Here is a 16,951-nt window from a genome sequence, read left to right as displayed (position 1 = left end):
TTTTGAAGAAGTAATTTAGTGACTATTTAAATGCAACTAACTACAGGGTAATCCTATGAGTTGGGCATATTTTACTCGAACACACGGTCCGTTGGTCTAGGGGTATGATACTCGCTTAGGGTGCGAGTGGTCCCGGGTTCAAATCCCAGATGGACCCGAGTTTTTGCAGAAGTAATTTAGTGACTATTTAAATGCAGCTAATTAATTTGTAGCCCTATGAATTGAGCATATTTGTACATGGTACGTTGGTCTAGGGGTATGATACTCGCTTTGGGTGCGAGTGGTCCCGGGTTCAAATCCCAGACGGACCCAAGTTTTTGCAGAAGTAGTTTTGTGACTATTTAATTGCAACTTATTACAGGGTAGTCCTATGAGTTGAGCATATTTTACTCACGCAGATTGTCCGTTGGTCTAGGTGTATGAAACTCGCTTTGGCTGCGAGTGGTCCCGGGTTCAAAACCCGGACGGACCCAAGTTTTTGCAGAAGTAGTTTTGTGACTATTTAATTGCAACTAATTACAGGGTAGTCCTATGAGTTGAGCATATTTTACTTTCGCAGATTGTCCGTTGGTCTAGGGGTATGATACTCGCTTTGGCGCGAGTGGTCTCGGGTTCAAATCCCGGACAGACCCGAGTTCTTTCAGAAGTAATTTAGTAACTATTTAAATTCAACTAACTACAGGGTAGACCTATGAGTTGGGCATATTTTACTCGAACACACGGTCCGTTGGTCTAGGGGTATGATACTCGCTTAGGGTGCGAGTGGTCCCGACTTCAAATACCGGACGGACCCGAGCTTTTGCAGAAGTAGTTTTGGGACTGTATAATTTGAACTAATTACAGGTTAGTCCTATGAGTTGAGCATATTTTACTTACGCACATTGTCCGTTGGTCTAGGGGGATGATACTCGCTTAGGGTGCGAGTGGTCCCGGGTTCAAATCCCGGAGGGACCCGAGTTTTTGCAGAAGTAATTTAGTGACTATTTAAATGCAACTAATTAATTTGTAGCCCTATGAATTGAGCATATTTCTATTCCATACATGGTGCCCTGGTCTAGGGGTATGATACTCGCTTTGGGTGCGAGTGTTCTAGGTTTCAAATCCCGGACGTACCCGAGTTTTTGCAAAAGTAGTTTTGTGACTATTTAATTGCAACTAATTACAGGGTAGTCCTATGAGTTGAGCATATTTTACTTACGCAGATTGTCCGTTGGTCTAGGGGTATGATACTCGCTTTGGCTGCGAGTGGTCCCGGGTTCATATCCTGGACAGACCCGAGTTCTTTCAGCTGTAATTTAGAAATTATTTAAATGCAACTAACTACAGGGTAGTCCTATGAGTTGAGCACATTTTATTTACGCACATTGTCCGTTTGTCTAGTGGTATAATATTCGCTTTGGCTGCGAGTGGTCCCGGGTTCATATCCTGGACAGACCCGAGTTCTTTCAGCTGTAATTTAGAAATTATTTAAATGCAACTAACTACAGGGTAGTCCTATGAGTTGAGCACATTTTATTTACGCACATTGTCCGTTTGTCTAGTGGTATAATATTCGCTTTGGCTGCGAGTGGTCCCGGGTTCAAATCCCGTACAGACCCGAGTTCCTTCAGAAGTAATTTAGCAACTATTTAAATGCAACTAACTACAGGGTAGACCTATGAGTTGGGCATATTTTACATGAACACACGGTCCTTTGGTCTAGGGGTATGAATCTCGCTTTGGGTGCGAGTGGTCCCGGGTTCAAATCCCAGACGGACCGAAGTTTTTGCAGAAGTAGTTTTGTGACTATTTAATTGCAACTAATTACAGGGTAGTCCTATGAGTTGAGCATATTTTACTTTCGCAGATTGTCCGTTGGTCTAGGGGTATGATACTCGCTTTGGCGCGAGTGGTCTCCGGTTCAAATCCCGGACAGACCCGAGTTCTTTCAGAAGTAATTTAGCAACTATTTAAATGCAACTAACTACAGGGTAGACCTATGAGTTGGGCATATTTTACTCGAACACACGGTCCGTTGGTCTAGGGGTATGAAACTCGCTTAGGGTGCGAGTGGTCCCGGGTTCAAATCCCGGACGGACCCGAGCTTTTGCAGAAGTAGTTTTGGGATTGTATAATTTGAACTAATTACAGGTTAGTCCTATGAGTTGAGCATATTTTACTTACGCACATTGTCCGTTGGTCTAGGGGTATGATACTCGCTTTGACTGCGAGTGGTCCCGGGTTCAAATCCCGGACAGACCCGTGTTCTTTCTGAAGTAATTTAGTAACTATTTAAATTCAACTAACTACAGGGTAGACCTATGAGTTGAGCATATTTTTCTTCAACACATGGTCCGTTGGTCTAGGGGGATGATACTCGCTTAGGGTGCGAGTGGTCCCTTAGTAAAAAAGGGTGGCTAAGATAGTATTACCGCTTTATGTTCGTAGGGAACGGTCGCATTTTTCGGCTCTCCTGAAAAGTGGATGTTAAGCCTCGGCTATCGAACTTTAAAATATATCTCAGTGGCAGTATCTAGTTTTGTTAAGCCTCGGCTATCGATCTTCAAAATTTATCCGTTGCAACGGTAATTAAACACAACTCTACTTGAACCACCGATGGACATGCACGCAAAGAGTAACGTAATAAATTAACTAATCCCTGTTTTTATAAAAAGCATCATTTTGAACTCATAATAAATCGCGATCGGTTTCGTCAGTTAGTGCTTACGTGGCGGTACGGGCGACCACTGATAACGCGGACAATTGTGCCAGTTGCTGGACAACTGAAAAGTCATAATTTATACCAAACAAGTAATTATGAGTAATAGAAACACAAGAGCCAATTCGAAATCCAACGATGAGACAAATACTGATGAGAAAACCTCCCTTGAGAGTATCATAGGTGCACTGGGAGCAATTACAAAGAAGATAGACAATTTAACAACCACCGTCAATGATACTAATAATTCATTGGCAGCCTTGGATGCCAGACAACAAGCTATGGAAAATTCCCTAACCACGATGCAAAAAGCAATTCAGGACATAGGGGCCATGGATGCTAGGCTAACAACGGTTGAGAACGAGATGATACAAATTGAAAAAAGAGCTAAAAGCAATGCAGAGATCAACACAAGACGAATTGAGCAAATGGAAGTGTCCCTAAAACGCAACAATTTGATAATAAGGGGACTAGATGACGCCGACGGGGAGGATAGAAACGCGCTAAACAGAAAAGTTCAAAACTTAATTACCCAGAAACTAAATTCCTCGATCACGATAACCCCGAGTATGACCTATCGCAAAGGCCCATTTGTTAACGGAAAAACGAGAAATGTAATACTTAAAATGGAAACGTACGATCAAAAAATCAGTCTTCTTTCGAAAAGCACCCAACTCAAAGGTACAAATATGTACCTTGAGCAAGATTACACTCAAAACCAACATCTAGCGAGATATAAACTGAGGCAATTTGCAAAAACCCAACCTGATAAATTTAAATGGAAGTCAACGAATTCAATCTTGATTGGAAATGACACTTATAAGTACGATTACGAGACGCAAACAATAACAAAAATCTAAAACAAATAATACTAACTTAAGAAACCTTTAAAAATAATTTATGTTTAATTTAATCTTCAATAATATACGCAGTGCTCACGCTAACTTTTCCAACCTTTTTACTACTTGTCAAACATTGTTAAAAAATGAAATACATATCTTTGCTTTAGCAGAAACCTGGTACAAAAATGACTTTGGGGAGGCGTACCCGAACTTTAAATTTGTGGGACGAGGCAGGGAGAAGAAGAAAGGGGGAGGTGTGGGGTTTTATATCAAGGACCAAATAATCTTTGAAACTGTAAAAAATGCATGCTGTTGTACAGAGATTGGTGAAATATTTACAATCAAGATTGAAGGAATTTACGTATCGGTAATCTATAGAACAGGGGGAGCCGTAGAAGATTTTCTTGAATTACTAGAGAATACCATAGAAAAGATTGGTCCACTATCAAGCCAAAAAATACTACTTGGAGACTTAAATATAAATCTTTTAGATAAGTCAAACGACGCCAATAGACTTTTAGACTTAACGAGATCCTATGGCTTTAATCAATTAATCAATAGTGCAACTAGGACAACCACACTAACAGCCACCTTAATAGACCATTGTTACGCGAACTTTGCACTTGAGACATATGTTGTTCCGGACGTGCAAGTATCAGACCATGGCTTAATTTACGTAAAACTAAAGTTACCAGACTCCGCGAAGCGAATAATAAAAGTCAGAAACCAATCTAGTTCTAATATCTCAAAATTCATTAATGTCTTAAAAAACCAAACCTGGGACCTTCAAAAAACGGCTAACAGTGATATTGCTTTCAAGTGTTTTCACGAAATCTTTACAGAAGCGTACAACAATTGCTTCCCATACTACGAAGTGAAGAAAAGTGACTCCCACAAATGGATAACGGATAATATAAAAAACTTGCTTAAAAATAGAAAACGATTAAGAACTCTTAGCCTCAAACACCCAACAGAAACTAATATTGTAAATTATAAACAAGCCCGAAATTATTGTAACAATGTAATAAGAAATGCCAGAGCTAAATTTTATAAAAATGCACTGGAGGAAGCTAGCGGAAACCCAAAATTATCCTGGAAACTTATCAATGAACTACTTAACAGAGCGAAAATTAGAGAGCCACCATACAGAGGACTACACCCCAATTACTTTAACGAGTTTTTCAACCCTGATAGGGGAACATCAAAGGAACAAGAAAGCATAGACAAAAATTTATCCAATGTAAAAAACCTCCCAAACTCCCTAACATTACTTGATATGGAAGAGACAGAGACCTTAGCAGTAATTAATAATCTGAAAACAGACTCTTCTCCCGGTTTTGATGACATCTCTACAAAGATAGTGAAAAAGGTTGCCCCGGATATAGTTGGACCGCTGACCTTTCTAATTAACTTATCGTTTAGGACTGGAAAATATCCCGAACTATTGAAAAAAGGAATAATATTACCAATCTTTAAGAAAGGGGAAAAAGATCAGCCAACTAATTACAGGCCGATTACGAAACTTTCCGTGTTCGCAAAAATATTTGACAAATGTTTTTTAGCCCGCCTAAATAGCTTTTGTGAAAAATATGAAATCCTCACCCCCAGCCAATATGGCTTTAGAGAAAAATTGAGTGTAGAAATGGCGCAATTAAAAGTAAACAAACAAATAATTGATCAATTTGAAAAAAATAATTACGCCATAGGTATATTTTTCGACCTCAAAAAAGCGTTCGACTCGGTTAATCATGAACGACTACTAGCCAAAATATACCGCATGGGATTTAGGGGACCAAGTTACGATTGGCTCCAGACATACCTTACAGAGAGGAAAAATCAAACTAGTTTAAATGGTAATCTCTCATCGGAAAGAATAACGTATAAAGGAGTCCCACAGGGATCAGTGCTTTCCCCTCTACTATTTAACCTCTACGTAAATGACCTCGTAATGGTGACTGAAGAAGACTCTCTAACATTATACGCGGACGATACTTTCCACTTAAACGGTGATTCAAATCTTAATCAACTTATACAAAAAACTAACACAGTGCTGAATAATATCGATCGCTGGCTAACGGACAACTTTTTAGAACTAAACTTGGAAAAAACAGTCTTTATGATCTTTACAAGCTTAAATAAACCTCGACTATATCAAAACAAAGTCATGATCGGAAATAAACCATTGAAAGAGGTACAAACGTACAAATACTTGGGATTATTGTTTGACCCGCATTTGAAGTGGAACGACCATGTAGATCATATAGCGAAAAAAGTAGCATATGGTGTCTACACTTTAAGTCAGAACAGAAATATCTTTAACAAAAAAACCAGAACTCAATTATACTATTCGTTTATCTACCCCAATCTTACGTACTGCCTTGCGATATGGGGAAACACTTCCAAACACAACTTAAACCGCCTAATGCTACTGCAAAAAAGAGCCGTGCGAATAGTTGACAAGCAAGCCTACCTAGCCCATACCGAACCTATCTTCGAATCCCTTAAAATATTGAATATCTATAAGTTATATGACTATACTTGCTTAATCCTGGTTTTCAAGACATTACAATCAACAACATACAACCCCTTTAACATCAGTAAATTTTCCTTCTACTTCACACGCAAACCCTATGTTTTGGAATTACCATACGCACGCACAGAGATCAAATACAATTCTATCTTCTACAAAACTGTTAAAATATATAATGATATTAACCCTGCGTGTAATCTAAGCTTAACTCAATTTAAAAAAATGGCCAAGATGTATATAAATAAAAGATCATTTGTATAACAAAAATATTATTGTACTTAGCTATTGTCCACTTAGAGAGTTCAATTTATAACGTATTTATAACGAGGCATAAAAGTCGACATGCGACTTAGCCTCTCTAATATTTTGTAACCAATAACTTAGGAGAACTGAATAAACAATTATTATTATTATTATTATTATTAAATCCCGGAGGAACCCGAGTTTTTGCAGAAGTAATTTAGTGACTATTTAAATGCAACTAATTAATTTGTAGCCCTATGAATTGAGCATATTTCTATTCCATACATGGTGCCCTGGTCTAGGGGTATGATACTCGCTTTGGGTGCGAGTGGTCCCGGGTTCAAATCCCGGACGGACCCAAGTTTTTGCAGAAGTAGTTTTGTGACTATTTAATTGCAACTAATTACAGGGTAGTCCTATGAGTTGAGCATATTTTACTTTCGCAGATTGTCCGTTGGTCTAGGGGTATGATACTCGCTTTGGCGCGAGTGGTCTCGGGTTCAAATCCCGGACAGACCCGAGTTCTTTCAGAAGTAATTTAGCAACTATTTAAATGCAACTAACTACAGGGTAATCCTATGAGTTGGGCATATTTTACTCGAACACACGGTCCGTTGGTCTAGGGGTATGATACTCGCTTAGGGTGCGAGTGGTCCCGGGTTCAAATCCCAGATGGACCCGAGTTTTTGCAGAAGTAATTTAGTGACTATTTAAATGCAGCTAATTAATTTGTAGCCCTATGAATTGAGCATATTTCTACATGGTCCGTTGGTCTAGGGGTATGATACTCGCTTTGGGTGCGAGTGGTCCCGGGTTCAAATCCCAGACGGACCCAAGTTTTTGCAGAAGTAGTTTTGTGACTATTTAATTGCAACTAATTACAGGGTAGTCCTATGAGTTGAGCATATTTTACTCACGCAGATTGTCCGTTGGTCTAGGTGTATGAAACTCGCTTTGGCTGCGAGTGGTCCCGGGTTCATATCCTGGACAGACCCGAGTTCTTTCAGCTGTAATTTAGAAATTATTTAAATGCAACTAACTACAGGGTAGTCCTATGAGTTGAGCACATTTTATTTACGCACATTGTCCGTTTGTCTAGTGGTATAATATTCGCTTTGGCTGCGAGTGGTCCCGGGTTCAAATCCCGTACAGACCCGAGTTCCTTCAGAAGTAATTTAGCAACTATTTAAATGCAACTAACTACAGGGTAGACCTATGAGTTGGGCATATTTTACATGAACACACGGTCCTTTGGTCTAGGGGTATGAATCTCGCTTTGGGTGCGAGTGGTCCCGGGTTCAAATCCCAGACGGACCCAAGTTTTTGCAGAAGTAGTTTTGTGACTATTTAATTGCAACTAATTACAGGGTAGTCCTATGAGTTGAGCATATTTTACTTTCGCAGATTGTCCGTTGGTCTAGGGGTATGATACTCGCTTTGGCGCGAGTGGTCTCCGGTTCAAATCCCGGACAGACCCGAGTTCTTTCAGAAGTAATTTAGCAACTATTTAAATGCAACTAACTACAGGGTAGACCTATGAGTTGGGCATATTTTACTCGAACACACGGTCCGTTGGTCTAGGGGTATGATACTCGCTTAGGGTGCGAGTGGTCCCGGGTTCAAATCCCGGACGGACCCGAGCTTTTGCAGAAGTAGTTTTGGGATTGTATAATTTGAACTAATTACTGGTTAGTCCTATGAGTTGAGCATATTTTACTTACGCACATTGTCCGTTGGTCTAGGGGTATGATACTCGCTTTGACTGCGAGTGGTCCCGGGTTCAAATCCCGGACAGACCCGTGTTCTTTCTGAAGTAATTTAGTAACTATTTAAATTCAACTAACTACAGGGTAGACCTATGAGTTGAGCATATTTTTCTTCAACACATGGTCCGTTGGTCTAGGGGGATGATACTCGCTTAGGGTGCGAGTGGTCCCGGGTTCAAATCCCGGAGGAACCCGAGTTTTTGCAGAAGTAATTTAGTGACTATTTAAATGCAACTAATTAATTTGTAGCCCTATGAATTGAGCATATTTCTATTCCATACATGGTGCCCTGGTCTAGGGGTATGATACTCGCTTTGGGTGCGAGTGGTCCCGGGTTCAAATCCCGGACGGACCCAAGTTTTTGCAGAAGTAGTTTTGTGACTATTTAATTGCAACTAATTACAGGGTAGTCCTATGAGTTGAGCATATTTTACTTTCGCAGATTGTCCGTTGGTCTAGGGGTATGATACTCGCTTTGGCGCGAGTGGTCTCGGGTTCAAATCCCGGACAGACCCGAGTTCTTTCAGAAGTAATTTAGCAACTATTTAAATGCAACTAACTACAGGGTAATCCTATGAGTTGGGCATATTTTACTCGAACACACGGTCCGTTGGTCTAGGGGTATGATACTCGCTTAGGGTGCGAGTGGTCCCGGGTTCAAATCCCAGATGGACCCGAGTTTTTGCAGAAGTAATTTAGTGACTATTTAAATGCAGCTAATTAATTTGTAGCCCTATGAATTGAGCATATTTCTACATGGTCCGTTGGTCTAGGGGTATGATACTCGCTTTGGGTGCGAGTGGTCCCGGGTTCAAATCCCAGACGGACCCAAGTTTTTGCAGAAGTAGTTTTGTGACTATTTAATTGCAACTAATTACAGGGTAGTCCTATGAGTTGAGCATATTTTACTCACGCAGATTGTCCGTTGGTCTAGGTGTATGAAACTCGCTTTGGCTGCGAGTGGTCCCGGGTTCATATCCTGGACAGACCCGAGTTCTTTCAGCTGTAATTTAGAAATTATTTAAATGCAACTAACTACAGGGTAGTCCTATGAGTTGAGCACATTTTATTTACGCACATTGTCCGTTTGTCTAGTGGTATAATATTCGCTTTGGCTGCGAGTGGTCCCGGGTTCAAATCCCGTACAGACCCGAGTTCCTTCAGAAGTAATTTAGCAACTATTTAAATGCAACTAACTACAGGGTAGACCTATGAGTTGGGCATATTTTACATGAACACACGGTCCTTTGGTCTAGGGGTATGAATCTCGCTTTGGGTGCGAGTGGTCCCGGGTTCAAATCCCAGACGGACCCAAGTTTTTGCAGAAGTAGTTTTGTGACTATTTAATTGCAACTAATTACAGGGTAGTCCTATGAGTTGAGCATATTTTACTTTCGCAGATTGTCCGTTGGTCTAGGGGTATGATACTCGCTTTGGCGCGAGTGGTCTCCGGTTCAAATCCCGGACAGACCCGAGTTCTTTCAGAAGTAATTTAGCAACTATTTAAATGCAACTAACTACAGGGTAGACCTATGAGTTGGGCATATTTTACTCGAACACACGGTCCGTTGGTCTAGGGGTATGATACTCGCTTAGGGTGCGAGTGGTCCCGGGTTCAAATCCCGGACGGACCCGAGCTTTTGCAGAAGTAGTTTTGGGATTGTATAATTTGAACTAATTACAGGTTAGTCCTATGAGTTGAGCATATTTTACTTACGCACATTGTCCGTTGGTCTAGGGGTATGATACTCGCTTTGACTGCGAGTGGTCCCGGGTTCAAATCCCGGACAGACCCGTGTTCTTTCTGAAGTAATTTAGTAACTATTTAAATTCAACTAACTACAGGGTAGACCTATGAGTTGAGCATATTTTTCTTCAACACATGGTCCGTTGGTCTAGGGGGATGATACTCGCTTAGGGTGCGAGTGGTCCCGGGTTCAAATCCCGGAGGAACCCGAGTTTTTGCAGAAGTAATTTAGTGACTATTTAAATGCAACTAATTAATTTGTAGCCCTATGAATTGAGCATATTTCTATTCCATACATGGTGCCCTGGTCTAGGGGTATGATACTCGCTTTGAGTGCGAGTGGTCCCGGGTTCAAATCCCGGACGGACCCAAGTTTTTGCAGAAGTAGTTTTGTAACTATTTAATTGCAACTAATTACAGGGTAGTCCTATGAGTTGAGCATATTTTACTTTCGCAGATTGTCCGTTGGTCTAGGGGTATGATACTCGCTTTGGCGCGAGTGGTCTCGGGTTCAAATCCCGGACAGACCCGAGTTCTTTCAGAAGTAATTTAGCAACTATTTAAATGCAACTAACTACAGGGTAATCCTATGAGTTGGGCATATTTTACTCGAACACACGGTCCGTTGGTCTAGGGGTATGATACTCGCTTAGGGTGCGAGTGGTCCCGGGTTCAAATCCCAGATGGACCCGAGTTTTTGCAGAAGTAATTTAGTGACTATTTAAATGCAGCTAATTAATTTGTAGCCCTATGAATTGAGCATATTTCTACATGGTCCGTTGGTCTAGGGGTATGATACTCGCTTTGGGTGCGAGTGGTCCCGGGTTCAAATCCCAGACGGACCCAAGTTTTTGCAGAAGTAGTTTTGTGACTATTTAATTGCAACTAATTACAGGGTAGTCCTATGAGTTGAGCATATTTTACTCACGCAGATTGTCCGTTGGTCTAGGTGTATGAAACTCGCTTTGGCTGCGAGTGGTCCCGGGTTCAAAACCCGGACGGACCCAAGTTTTTGCAGAAGTAGTTTTGTGACTATTTAATTGCAACTAATTACAGGGTAGTCCTATGAGTTGAGCATATTTTACTTTCGCAGATTGTCCGTTGGTCTAGGGGTATGATACTCGCTTTGGCGCGAGTGGTCTCGGGTTCAAATCCCGGACAGACCCGAGTTCTTTCAGAAGTAATTTAGCAACTATTTAAATTCAACTAACTACAGGGTAGACCTATGAGTTGGGCATATTTTTCTTGAACACATGGTCCGTTGGTCTAGGGGGATGATACTCGCTTAGGGTGCGAGTGGTCCCGGGTTCAAATCCCGGAGGGACCCGAGTTTTTGCAGAAGTAATTTAGTGACTATTTAAATGCAACTAATTAATTTGTAGCCCTATGAATTGAGCATATTTCTACATGGTCCGTTGGTCTAGGGGTATGATACTCGCTTTGGGTGCGAGTGGTCCCGGGTTCAAATCCCAGACGGACCCAAGTTTTTGCAGAAGTAGTTTTGTGACTATTTAATTGCAACTAATTACAGGGTAGTCCTATGAGTTGAGCATATTTTACTTACGCAGATTGCCCGTTGGTCTAGGAGTATGAAACTCGCTTTGGCTGCGAGTGGTCCCGGGTTCAAATCCCGGACAGACCCGAGTTCTTCCAGAAGTAATTTAGTAACTATTTAAATTCAACTAACTACAGGGTAGACCTATGAGTTGGGCATATTTTACTCGAACACACGGTCCGTTGGTCTAGGGGTATGATGCTCGCTTAGGGTGCGAGTGGTCCCGAGTTCAAATACCGGACGGACCCGAGCTTTTGCAGAAGTAGTTTTGGGACTGTATAATTTGAACTAATTACAGGTTAGTCCTATGAGTTGAGCATATTTTACTTACGCACATTGTCCGTTGGTCTAGGGGGATGATACTCGCTTAGGGTGCGAGTGGTCCCGGGTTCAAATCCCGGAGGGACCCGAGTTTTTGCAGAAGTAATTTAGTGACTATTTAAATGCAACTAATTAATTTGTAGCCCTATGAATTGAGCATATTTCTATTCCATACATGGTGCCCTGGTCTAGGGGTATGATACTCGCATTGGGTGCGAGTGTTCTAGGTTTCAAATCCCGGACGTACCCGAGTTTTTGCAAAAGTAGTTTTGTGACTATTTAATTGCAACTAATTACAGGGTAGTCCTATGAGTTGAGCATATTTTACTTACGCAGATTGTCCGTTGGTCTAGGGGTATGATACTCGCTTTGGCTGCGAGTGGTCCCGGGTTCATATCCTGGACAGACCCGAGTTCTTTCAGCTGTAATTTAGAAATTATTTAAATGCAACTAACTACAGGGTAGTCCTATGAGTTGAGCACATTTTATTTACGCACATTGTCCGTTTGTCTAGTGGTATAATATTCGCTTTGGCTGCGAGTGGTCCCGGGTTCAAATCTCGTACAGACCCGAGTTCCTTCAGAAGTAATTTAGCAACTATTTAAATGCAACTAACTACAGGGTAGACCTATGAGTTGGGCATATTTTACATGAACACACGGTCCTTTGGTCTAGGGGTATGAATCTCGCTTTGGGTGCGAGTGGTCCCGGGTTCAAATCCCGGACGGACCCGAGCTTTTGCAGAAGTAGTTTTGGGACTGTATAATTTGAACTAATTACAGGTTAGTCCTATGAGTTGAGCATATTTTACTTACGCACATTGTCCGTTGGTCTAGGGGTATGATACTCGCTTTGACTGCGAGTGGTCCCGGGTTCAAATCCCGGACAGACCCGAGTTCTTTCTGAAGTAATTTAGTAACTATTTAAATTCAACTAACTACAGGGTAGACCTATGAGTTGAGCATATTTTTCTTCAACACATGGTCCGTTGGTCTAGGGGGATGATACTCGCTTAGGGTGAAAGTGGTCCCGGGTTCAAATCCCGGAGGGACCCGAGTTTTTGCAGAAGTAATTTAGTGACTATTTAAATGCAACTAATTAATTTGTAGCCCTATGAATTGAGCATATTTCTATTCCATACATGGTGCCCTGGTCTAGGGGTATGATACTCGCTTTGGGTGCGAGTGTTCTAGGTTTCAAATCCCGGACGTACCCGAGTTTTTGCAAAAGTAGTTTTGTGACTATTTAATTGCAACTAATTACAGGGTAGTCCTATGAGTTGAGCATATTTTACTTACGCAGATTGTCCGTTGGTCTAGGGGTATGATACTCGCTTAGGTGCGAGTGGTCTCGGGTTCTAATCCCGGACGGACCCGAGTTTTTGAAGAAGTAATTTAGTGACTATTTAAATGCAACTAACTAATTTGTAACCCTATGAATTGAGCATATTTCTATTCCATACATGGTGCGCTGGTCTAGGGGTATGATACTCCCTTTGTGTGCGAGTGTTCTAGGTTTCAAAACCCGGACGCACCCGAGTTTTTGCAGAAATAGTTTCGTGACTATTTAATTGCAACTATTTACAGGGTAGGCCTAATAGTTGAGCACATTTTTCTTACACATATGGTCCGTTGGTCTAGGGGTATGATACTCGCTTTGGGTGCGAGTGGTCCCGGGTTCAAATCCCGGACGGACCCAAGTTTTTGCAGAAGTAGTTTTGTGACTATTTAATTGCAACTAATTACAGGGTAGTCCTATGAGTTGAGCATATTTTACTTTCGCAGATTGTCCGTTGGTCTAGGGGTATGATACTCGCTGTGGCGCGAGTGGTCTCCGGTTCAAATCCCGGACAGACCCGAGTTCTTTCAGAAGTAATTTAGCAACTATTTAAATGCAACTAACTACAGGGTAATCCTATGAGTTGGGCATATTTTACTCGAACACACGGTCCGTTGGTCTAGGGGTATGATACTCGCTTAGGGTGCGAGTGGTCCCGGGTTCAAATCCCGGACGGACCCGAGCTTTTGCAGAAGTAGTTTTGGGACTGTATAATTTGAACTAATTACAGGTTAGTCCTATGAGTTGAGCATATTTTACTTACGCACATTGTCCGTTGGTCTAGGGGTATGATACTCGCTTTGACTGCGAGTGGTCCCGGGTTCATATCCCGGACAGACCCGAGTTTTTTCTGAAGTAATTTAGTAACTATTTAAATTCAACTAACTACAGGGTAGACCTATGAGTTGGGCATATTTTTCTTCAACACATGGTCCGTTGGTCTAGGGGGATGATACTCGCTTAGGGTGCGAGTGGTCCCGGGTTCAAATCCCGGAGGGACCCGAGTTTTTTCAGAAGTAATTTAGTGACTATTTAAATGCAACTAATTAATTTGTAGCCCTATGAATTGAGCATATTTCTACATGGTCCGTTGGTCTAGGGGTATGATACTCGCTTTGGGTGCGAGTGGTCCCGGGTTCAAATCCCAGACGGACCCAAGTTTTTGCAGAAGTAGTTTTGTGACTATTTAATTGCAACTAATTACAGGGTAGTCCTATGAGTTGAGCATATTTTACGTACGCAGATTGTCCGTTGGTCTAGGGGTATGATACTCGCTTTGGCTGCGAGTGGTCCCGGGTTCATATCCTGGACAGACCCGAGTTCTTTCAGCTGTAATTTAGAAATTATTTAAATGCAACTAACTACAGGGTAGTCCTATGAGTTGAGCACATTTTATTTACGCACATTGTCCGTTCGTCTAGTGGTATAATATTCGCTTTGGCTGCGAGTGGTCCCGGGTTCAAATCCCGTACAGACACGAGTTCTTTCAGAAGTAATTTAGCAACTATTTAAATGCAACTAACTACAGGGTAGACCTATGAGTTGGGCATATTTTACATGAACACACGGTCCGTTGGTCTAGGGGTATGATACTCGCTTAGGGTGCGAGTGGTCCCGGGTTCAAATCCCGGACGGACCCGAGCTTTTGCAGAAGTAGTTTTGGGACTGTATAATTTGAACTAATTACAGGTTAGTCCTATGAGTTGAGCATATTTTACTTACGCACATTGTCCGTTGGTCTAGGGGTATGATACTCGCTTTGACTGCGAGTGGTCCCGGGTTCAAATCCCGGACAGACCCGAGTTCTTTCAGAAGAAATTTAGTAACTATTTAAATTCAACTAACTACAGGGTTGACCTATGAGTTGGGCATATTTTTCTTGAACACATGGTCCGTTGGTCTAGGGGGATGATACTCGCTTAGGGTGCGAGTGGTTCCGGGTTCAAATCCCGGAGGGACCCGAGTTTTTGCAGAAGTAATTTAGTGACTATTTAAATGCAACTAATTAATTTGTAGCCCTATGAATTGAGCATATTTCTACATGGTCCGTTGGTCAAGGGGTATGATACTCGCTTTGGGTGCGAGTGGTCCCGGGTTCAAATCCCAGACGGACCCAAGTTTTTGCAGAAGTAGTTTTGTGACTATTTAATTGCAACTAAATACAGGGTAGTCGTATGAGTTGAGCATATTTTACTTACGCAGATTGTCCGTTTTTCTTGGGGTATGAAACTCGCTTTCGCTGCGAGTGGTCCCGGGTTCAAATCCCGGACAGACCCGAATTGTTTCAGAAGTAATTTAGTAACTATTTAAATGCAACTAACTACAGGGTAGTCCTATGAGTTGAGCACATTTTACTTACGCACATTGTCCGTTTGTCTAGGGGTATGATACTCGCTTTGGCTGCGAGTGGTACCGGGTTCAAATCCCGGACAGACCCGAGTTCTTCCAGAAGTAATTTAGCAACTATTTAAATGCAACTAACTACAGGGTAGACCTATGAGTTGGGCATATTTTACTCGAACACACGGTCCGTTGGTCTAGGGGTATGATACTTACTTAGGGTGCGAGTGGTCCCGGGTTCAAATCCCGGACGGACCCGAGCTTTTGCAGAAGTAATTTAGTGACTATATAAATGCAACTAATTAATTTGTAGCCCTATGAATTGAGCATATTTCTATTCCATACATGGTGCCCTGGTCTAGGGGTATGATACTCGCTTTGGGTGCGAGTGTTCTAGGTTTCAAATCCCGGACGTACCCGAGTTTTTGCAAAAGTAGTTTTGTGACTATTTAATTGCAACTAATTACAGGGTAGTCCTATGAGTTGAGCATATTTTACTTACGCAGATTGTCCGTTGGTCTAGGGGTATGATACTCGCTTTGGCTGCGAGTGGTCCCGGGTTCATATCCTGGACAGACCCGAGTTCTTTCAGCGGTAATTTAGAAATTATTTAAATGCAACTAACTACAGGGTAGTCCTATGAGTTGAGCACATTTTATTTACGCACATTGTCCGTTTGTCTAGTGGTATGATATTCGCTTTGGCTGCGAGTGGTCCCGGGTTCAAATCCCGTACAGACCCGAGTTCTTTCAGAAGTAATTTAGAAACTATTTAAATGCAACTAACTACAGGGTAGACCTATGAGTTGGGCATATTTTACATGAACACACGGTCCGTTGGTCTAGGGGTATGAATCTCGCTTTGGGTGCGAGTGGTCCCGGGTTCAAATCCCAGACGGACCCAAGTTTTTGCAGAAGAAGTTTTGTGACTATTTAATTGCAACTAATTACAGAGTAGTCCTATGAGTTGAGCACATTTTATTTACGCACATTGTCCGTTTGTCTAGTGGTATAATATTCGCTTTGGCTGCGAGTGGTCCCGGGTTCAAATCCCGTACAGACCCGAGTTCTTTCAGAAGTAATTTAGCAACTATTTAAATGCAACTAACTACAGGGTAGACCTATGAGTTGGGCATATTTTACATGAACACACGGTCCGTTGGTCTAGGGGTATGAATCTCGCTTTGGGTGCGAGTGGTCCCGGGTTCAAATCCCAGACGAACCCAAGTTTTTGCAGAAGTAGTTTTGTGACTATTTAATTGCAACTAATTACAGGGTAGTCCTATGAGTTGAGCATATTTTACTTACGCACATTGTCCGTTGGTCTAGGGGTATGATACTCGCTTTGACTGCGAGTGGTCCCGGGTTCAAATCCCGGACAGACCCGAGTTCTTTCAGAAGAAATTTAGTAACTATTTAAATTCAACTAACTACAGGGTTGACCTATGAGTTGGGCATATTTTTCTTGAACACATGGTCCGTTGGTCTAGGGGGATGATACTCGCTTAGGGTGCGAGTGGTTCCGGGTTCAAATCCCGGAGGGACCCGAGTTTTTGCAGAAGTAATTTAGTG

At 41.9% G+C, this 16,951-nt stretch overlaps 1 protein-coding gene and 15 non-coding genes across 16 annotated transcripts; all 16 read left to right on the top strand.

The window, feature by feature from the left end:
- The first annotated feature begins 85 nt into the window (after nt 1-85).
- TRNAP-AGG (transfer RNA proline (anticodon AGG)) lies at nt 86-157 on the top strand. Its single transcript has one exon. It is a non-coding gene; the product is annotated as a tRNA-Pro (tRNA).
- Nucleotides 158-2,008: 1,851 nt separating this feature from the next.
- Nucleotides 2,009-2,080, top strand: TRNAP-AGG (transfer RNA proline (anticodon AGG)). The gene has a single exon. It is a non-coding gene; the product is annotated as a tRNA-Pro (tRNA).
- A 366-nt stretch (nt 2,081-2,446) lies between these two features.
- Nucleotides 2,447-3,658, top strand: LOC149647538 (uncharacterized). The gene has a single exon (XM_089849474.1). The coding sequence runs from the start codon at nt 2,797-2,799 to the stop codon at nt 3,556-3,558; it is 762 nt and encodes a 253-aa protein (XP_089705600.1). The 5' UTR covers nt 2,447-2,796; the 3' UTR covers nt 3,559-3,658.
- Nucleotides 3,659-6,921: 3,263 nt separating this feature from the next.
- TRNAP-AGG (transfer RNA proline (anticodon AGG)) lies at nt 6,922-6,993 on the top strand. Its single transcript has one exon. It is a non-coding gene; the product is annotated as a tRNA-Pro (tRNA).
- Nucleotides 6,994-7,879: 886 nt separating this feature from the next.
- On the top strand, nt 7,880-7,951 carry TRNAP-AGG (transfer RNA proline (anticodon AGG)). The gene has a single exon. It is a non-coding gene; the product is annotated as a tRNA-Pro (tRNA).
- Nucleotides 7,952-8,683: 732 nt separating this feature from the next.
- TRNAP-AGG (transfer RNA proline (anticodon AGG)) lies at nt 8,684-8,755 on the top strand. The gene has a single exon. It is a non-coding gene; the product is annotated as a tRNA-Pro (tRNA).
- An 886-nt stretch (nt 8,756-9,641) lies between these two features.
- TRNAP-AGG (transfer RNA proline (anticodon AGG)) lies at nt 9,642-9,713 on the top strand. Its single transcript has one exon. It is a non-coding gene; the product is annotated as a tRNA-Pro (tRNA).
- A 732-nt stretch (nt 9,714-10,445) lies between these two features.
- Nucleotides 10,446-10,517, top strand: TRNAP-AGG (transfer RNA proline (anticodon AGG)). The gene has a single exon. It is a non-coding gene; the product is annotated as a tRNA-Pro (tRNA).
- A 564-nt stretch (nt 10,518-11,081) lies between these two features.
- Nucleotides 11,082-11,153, top strand: TRNAP-AGG (transfer RNA proline (anticodon AGG)). Its single transcript has one exon. It is a non-coding gene; the product is annotated as a tRNA-Pro (tRNA).
- Nucleotides 11,154-13,327: 2,174 nt separating this feature from the next.
- On the top strand, nt 13,328-13,399 carry TRNAP-UGG (transfer RNA proline (anticodon UGG)). The gene has a single exon. It is a non-coding gene; the product is annotated as a tRNA-Pro (tRNA).
- Nucleotides 13,400-13,648: 249 nt separating this feature from the next.
- TRNAP-AGG (transfer RNA proline (anticodon AGG)) lies at nt 13,649-13,720 on the top strand. The gene has a single exon. It is a non-coding gene; the product is annotated as a tRNA-Pro (tRNA).
- Nucleotides 13,721-13,970: 250 nt separating this feature from the next.
- On the top strand, nt 13,971-14,042 carry TRNAP-AGG (transfer RNA proline (anticodon AGG)). The gene has a single exon. It is a non-coding gene; the product is annotated as a tRNA-Pro (tRNA).
- Nucleotides 14,043-14,607: 565 nt separating this feature from the next.
- TRNAP-AGG (transfer RNA proline (anticodon AGG)) lies at nt 14,608-14,679 on the top strand. Its single transcript has one exon. It is a non-coding gene; the product is annotated as a tRNA-Pro (tRNA).
- Nucleotides 14,680-14,929: 250 nt separating this feature from the next.
- Nucleotides 14,930-15,001, top strand: TRNAP-AGG (transfer RNA proline (anticodon AGG)). The gene has a single exon. It is a non-coding gene; the product is annotated as a tRNA-Pro (tRNA).
- Nucleotides 15,002-15,566: 565 nt separating this feature from the next.
- TRNAP-AGG (transfer RNA proline (anticodon AGG)) lies at nt 15,567-15,638 on the top strand. Its single transcript has one exon. It is a non-coding gene; the product is annotated as a tRNA-Pro (tRNA).
- A 1,216-nt stretch (nt 15,639-16,854) lies between these two features.
- Nucleotides 16,855-16,926, top strand: TRNAP-AGG (transfer RNA proline (anticodon AGG)). The gene has a single exon. It is a non-coding gene; the product is annotated as a tRNA-Pro (tRNA).
- The last annotated feature ends 25 nt before the right edge of the window (nt 16,927-16,951 follow it).

This window comes from Phalangium opilio, unplaced genomic scaffold, assembly GCF_054372755.1.
Source record: "Phalangium opilio isolate 3A_F unplaced genomic scaffold, DU_Popi_V2 ptg000088l_1, whole genome shotgun sequence".
In the NCBI taxonomy this organism is placed as follows: domain Eukaryota; kingdom Metazoa; phylum Arthropoda; class Arachnida; order Opiliones; family Phalangiidae; genus Phalangium; species Phalangium opilio.
Note: the sequence above shows the minus strand (reverse complement) of the source record. Positions and strands in the feature narration are given on the sequence as shown.

Excerpts from the sequence above, each read along its gene's own strand:
- LOC149647538 (XM_089849474.1), top strand. The coding sequence starts at position 2,797 with ATGAGTAATAGAAACACAAGAGCCAATTCGAAATCCAACGATGAGACA.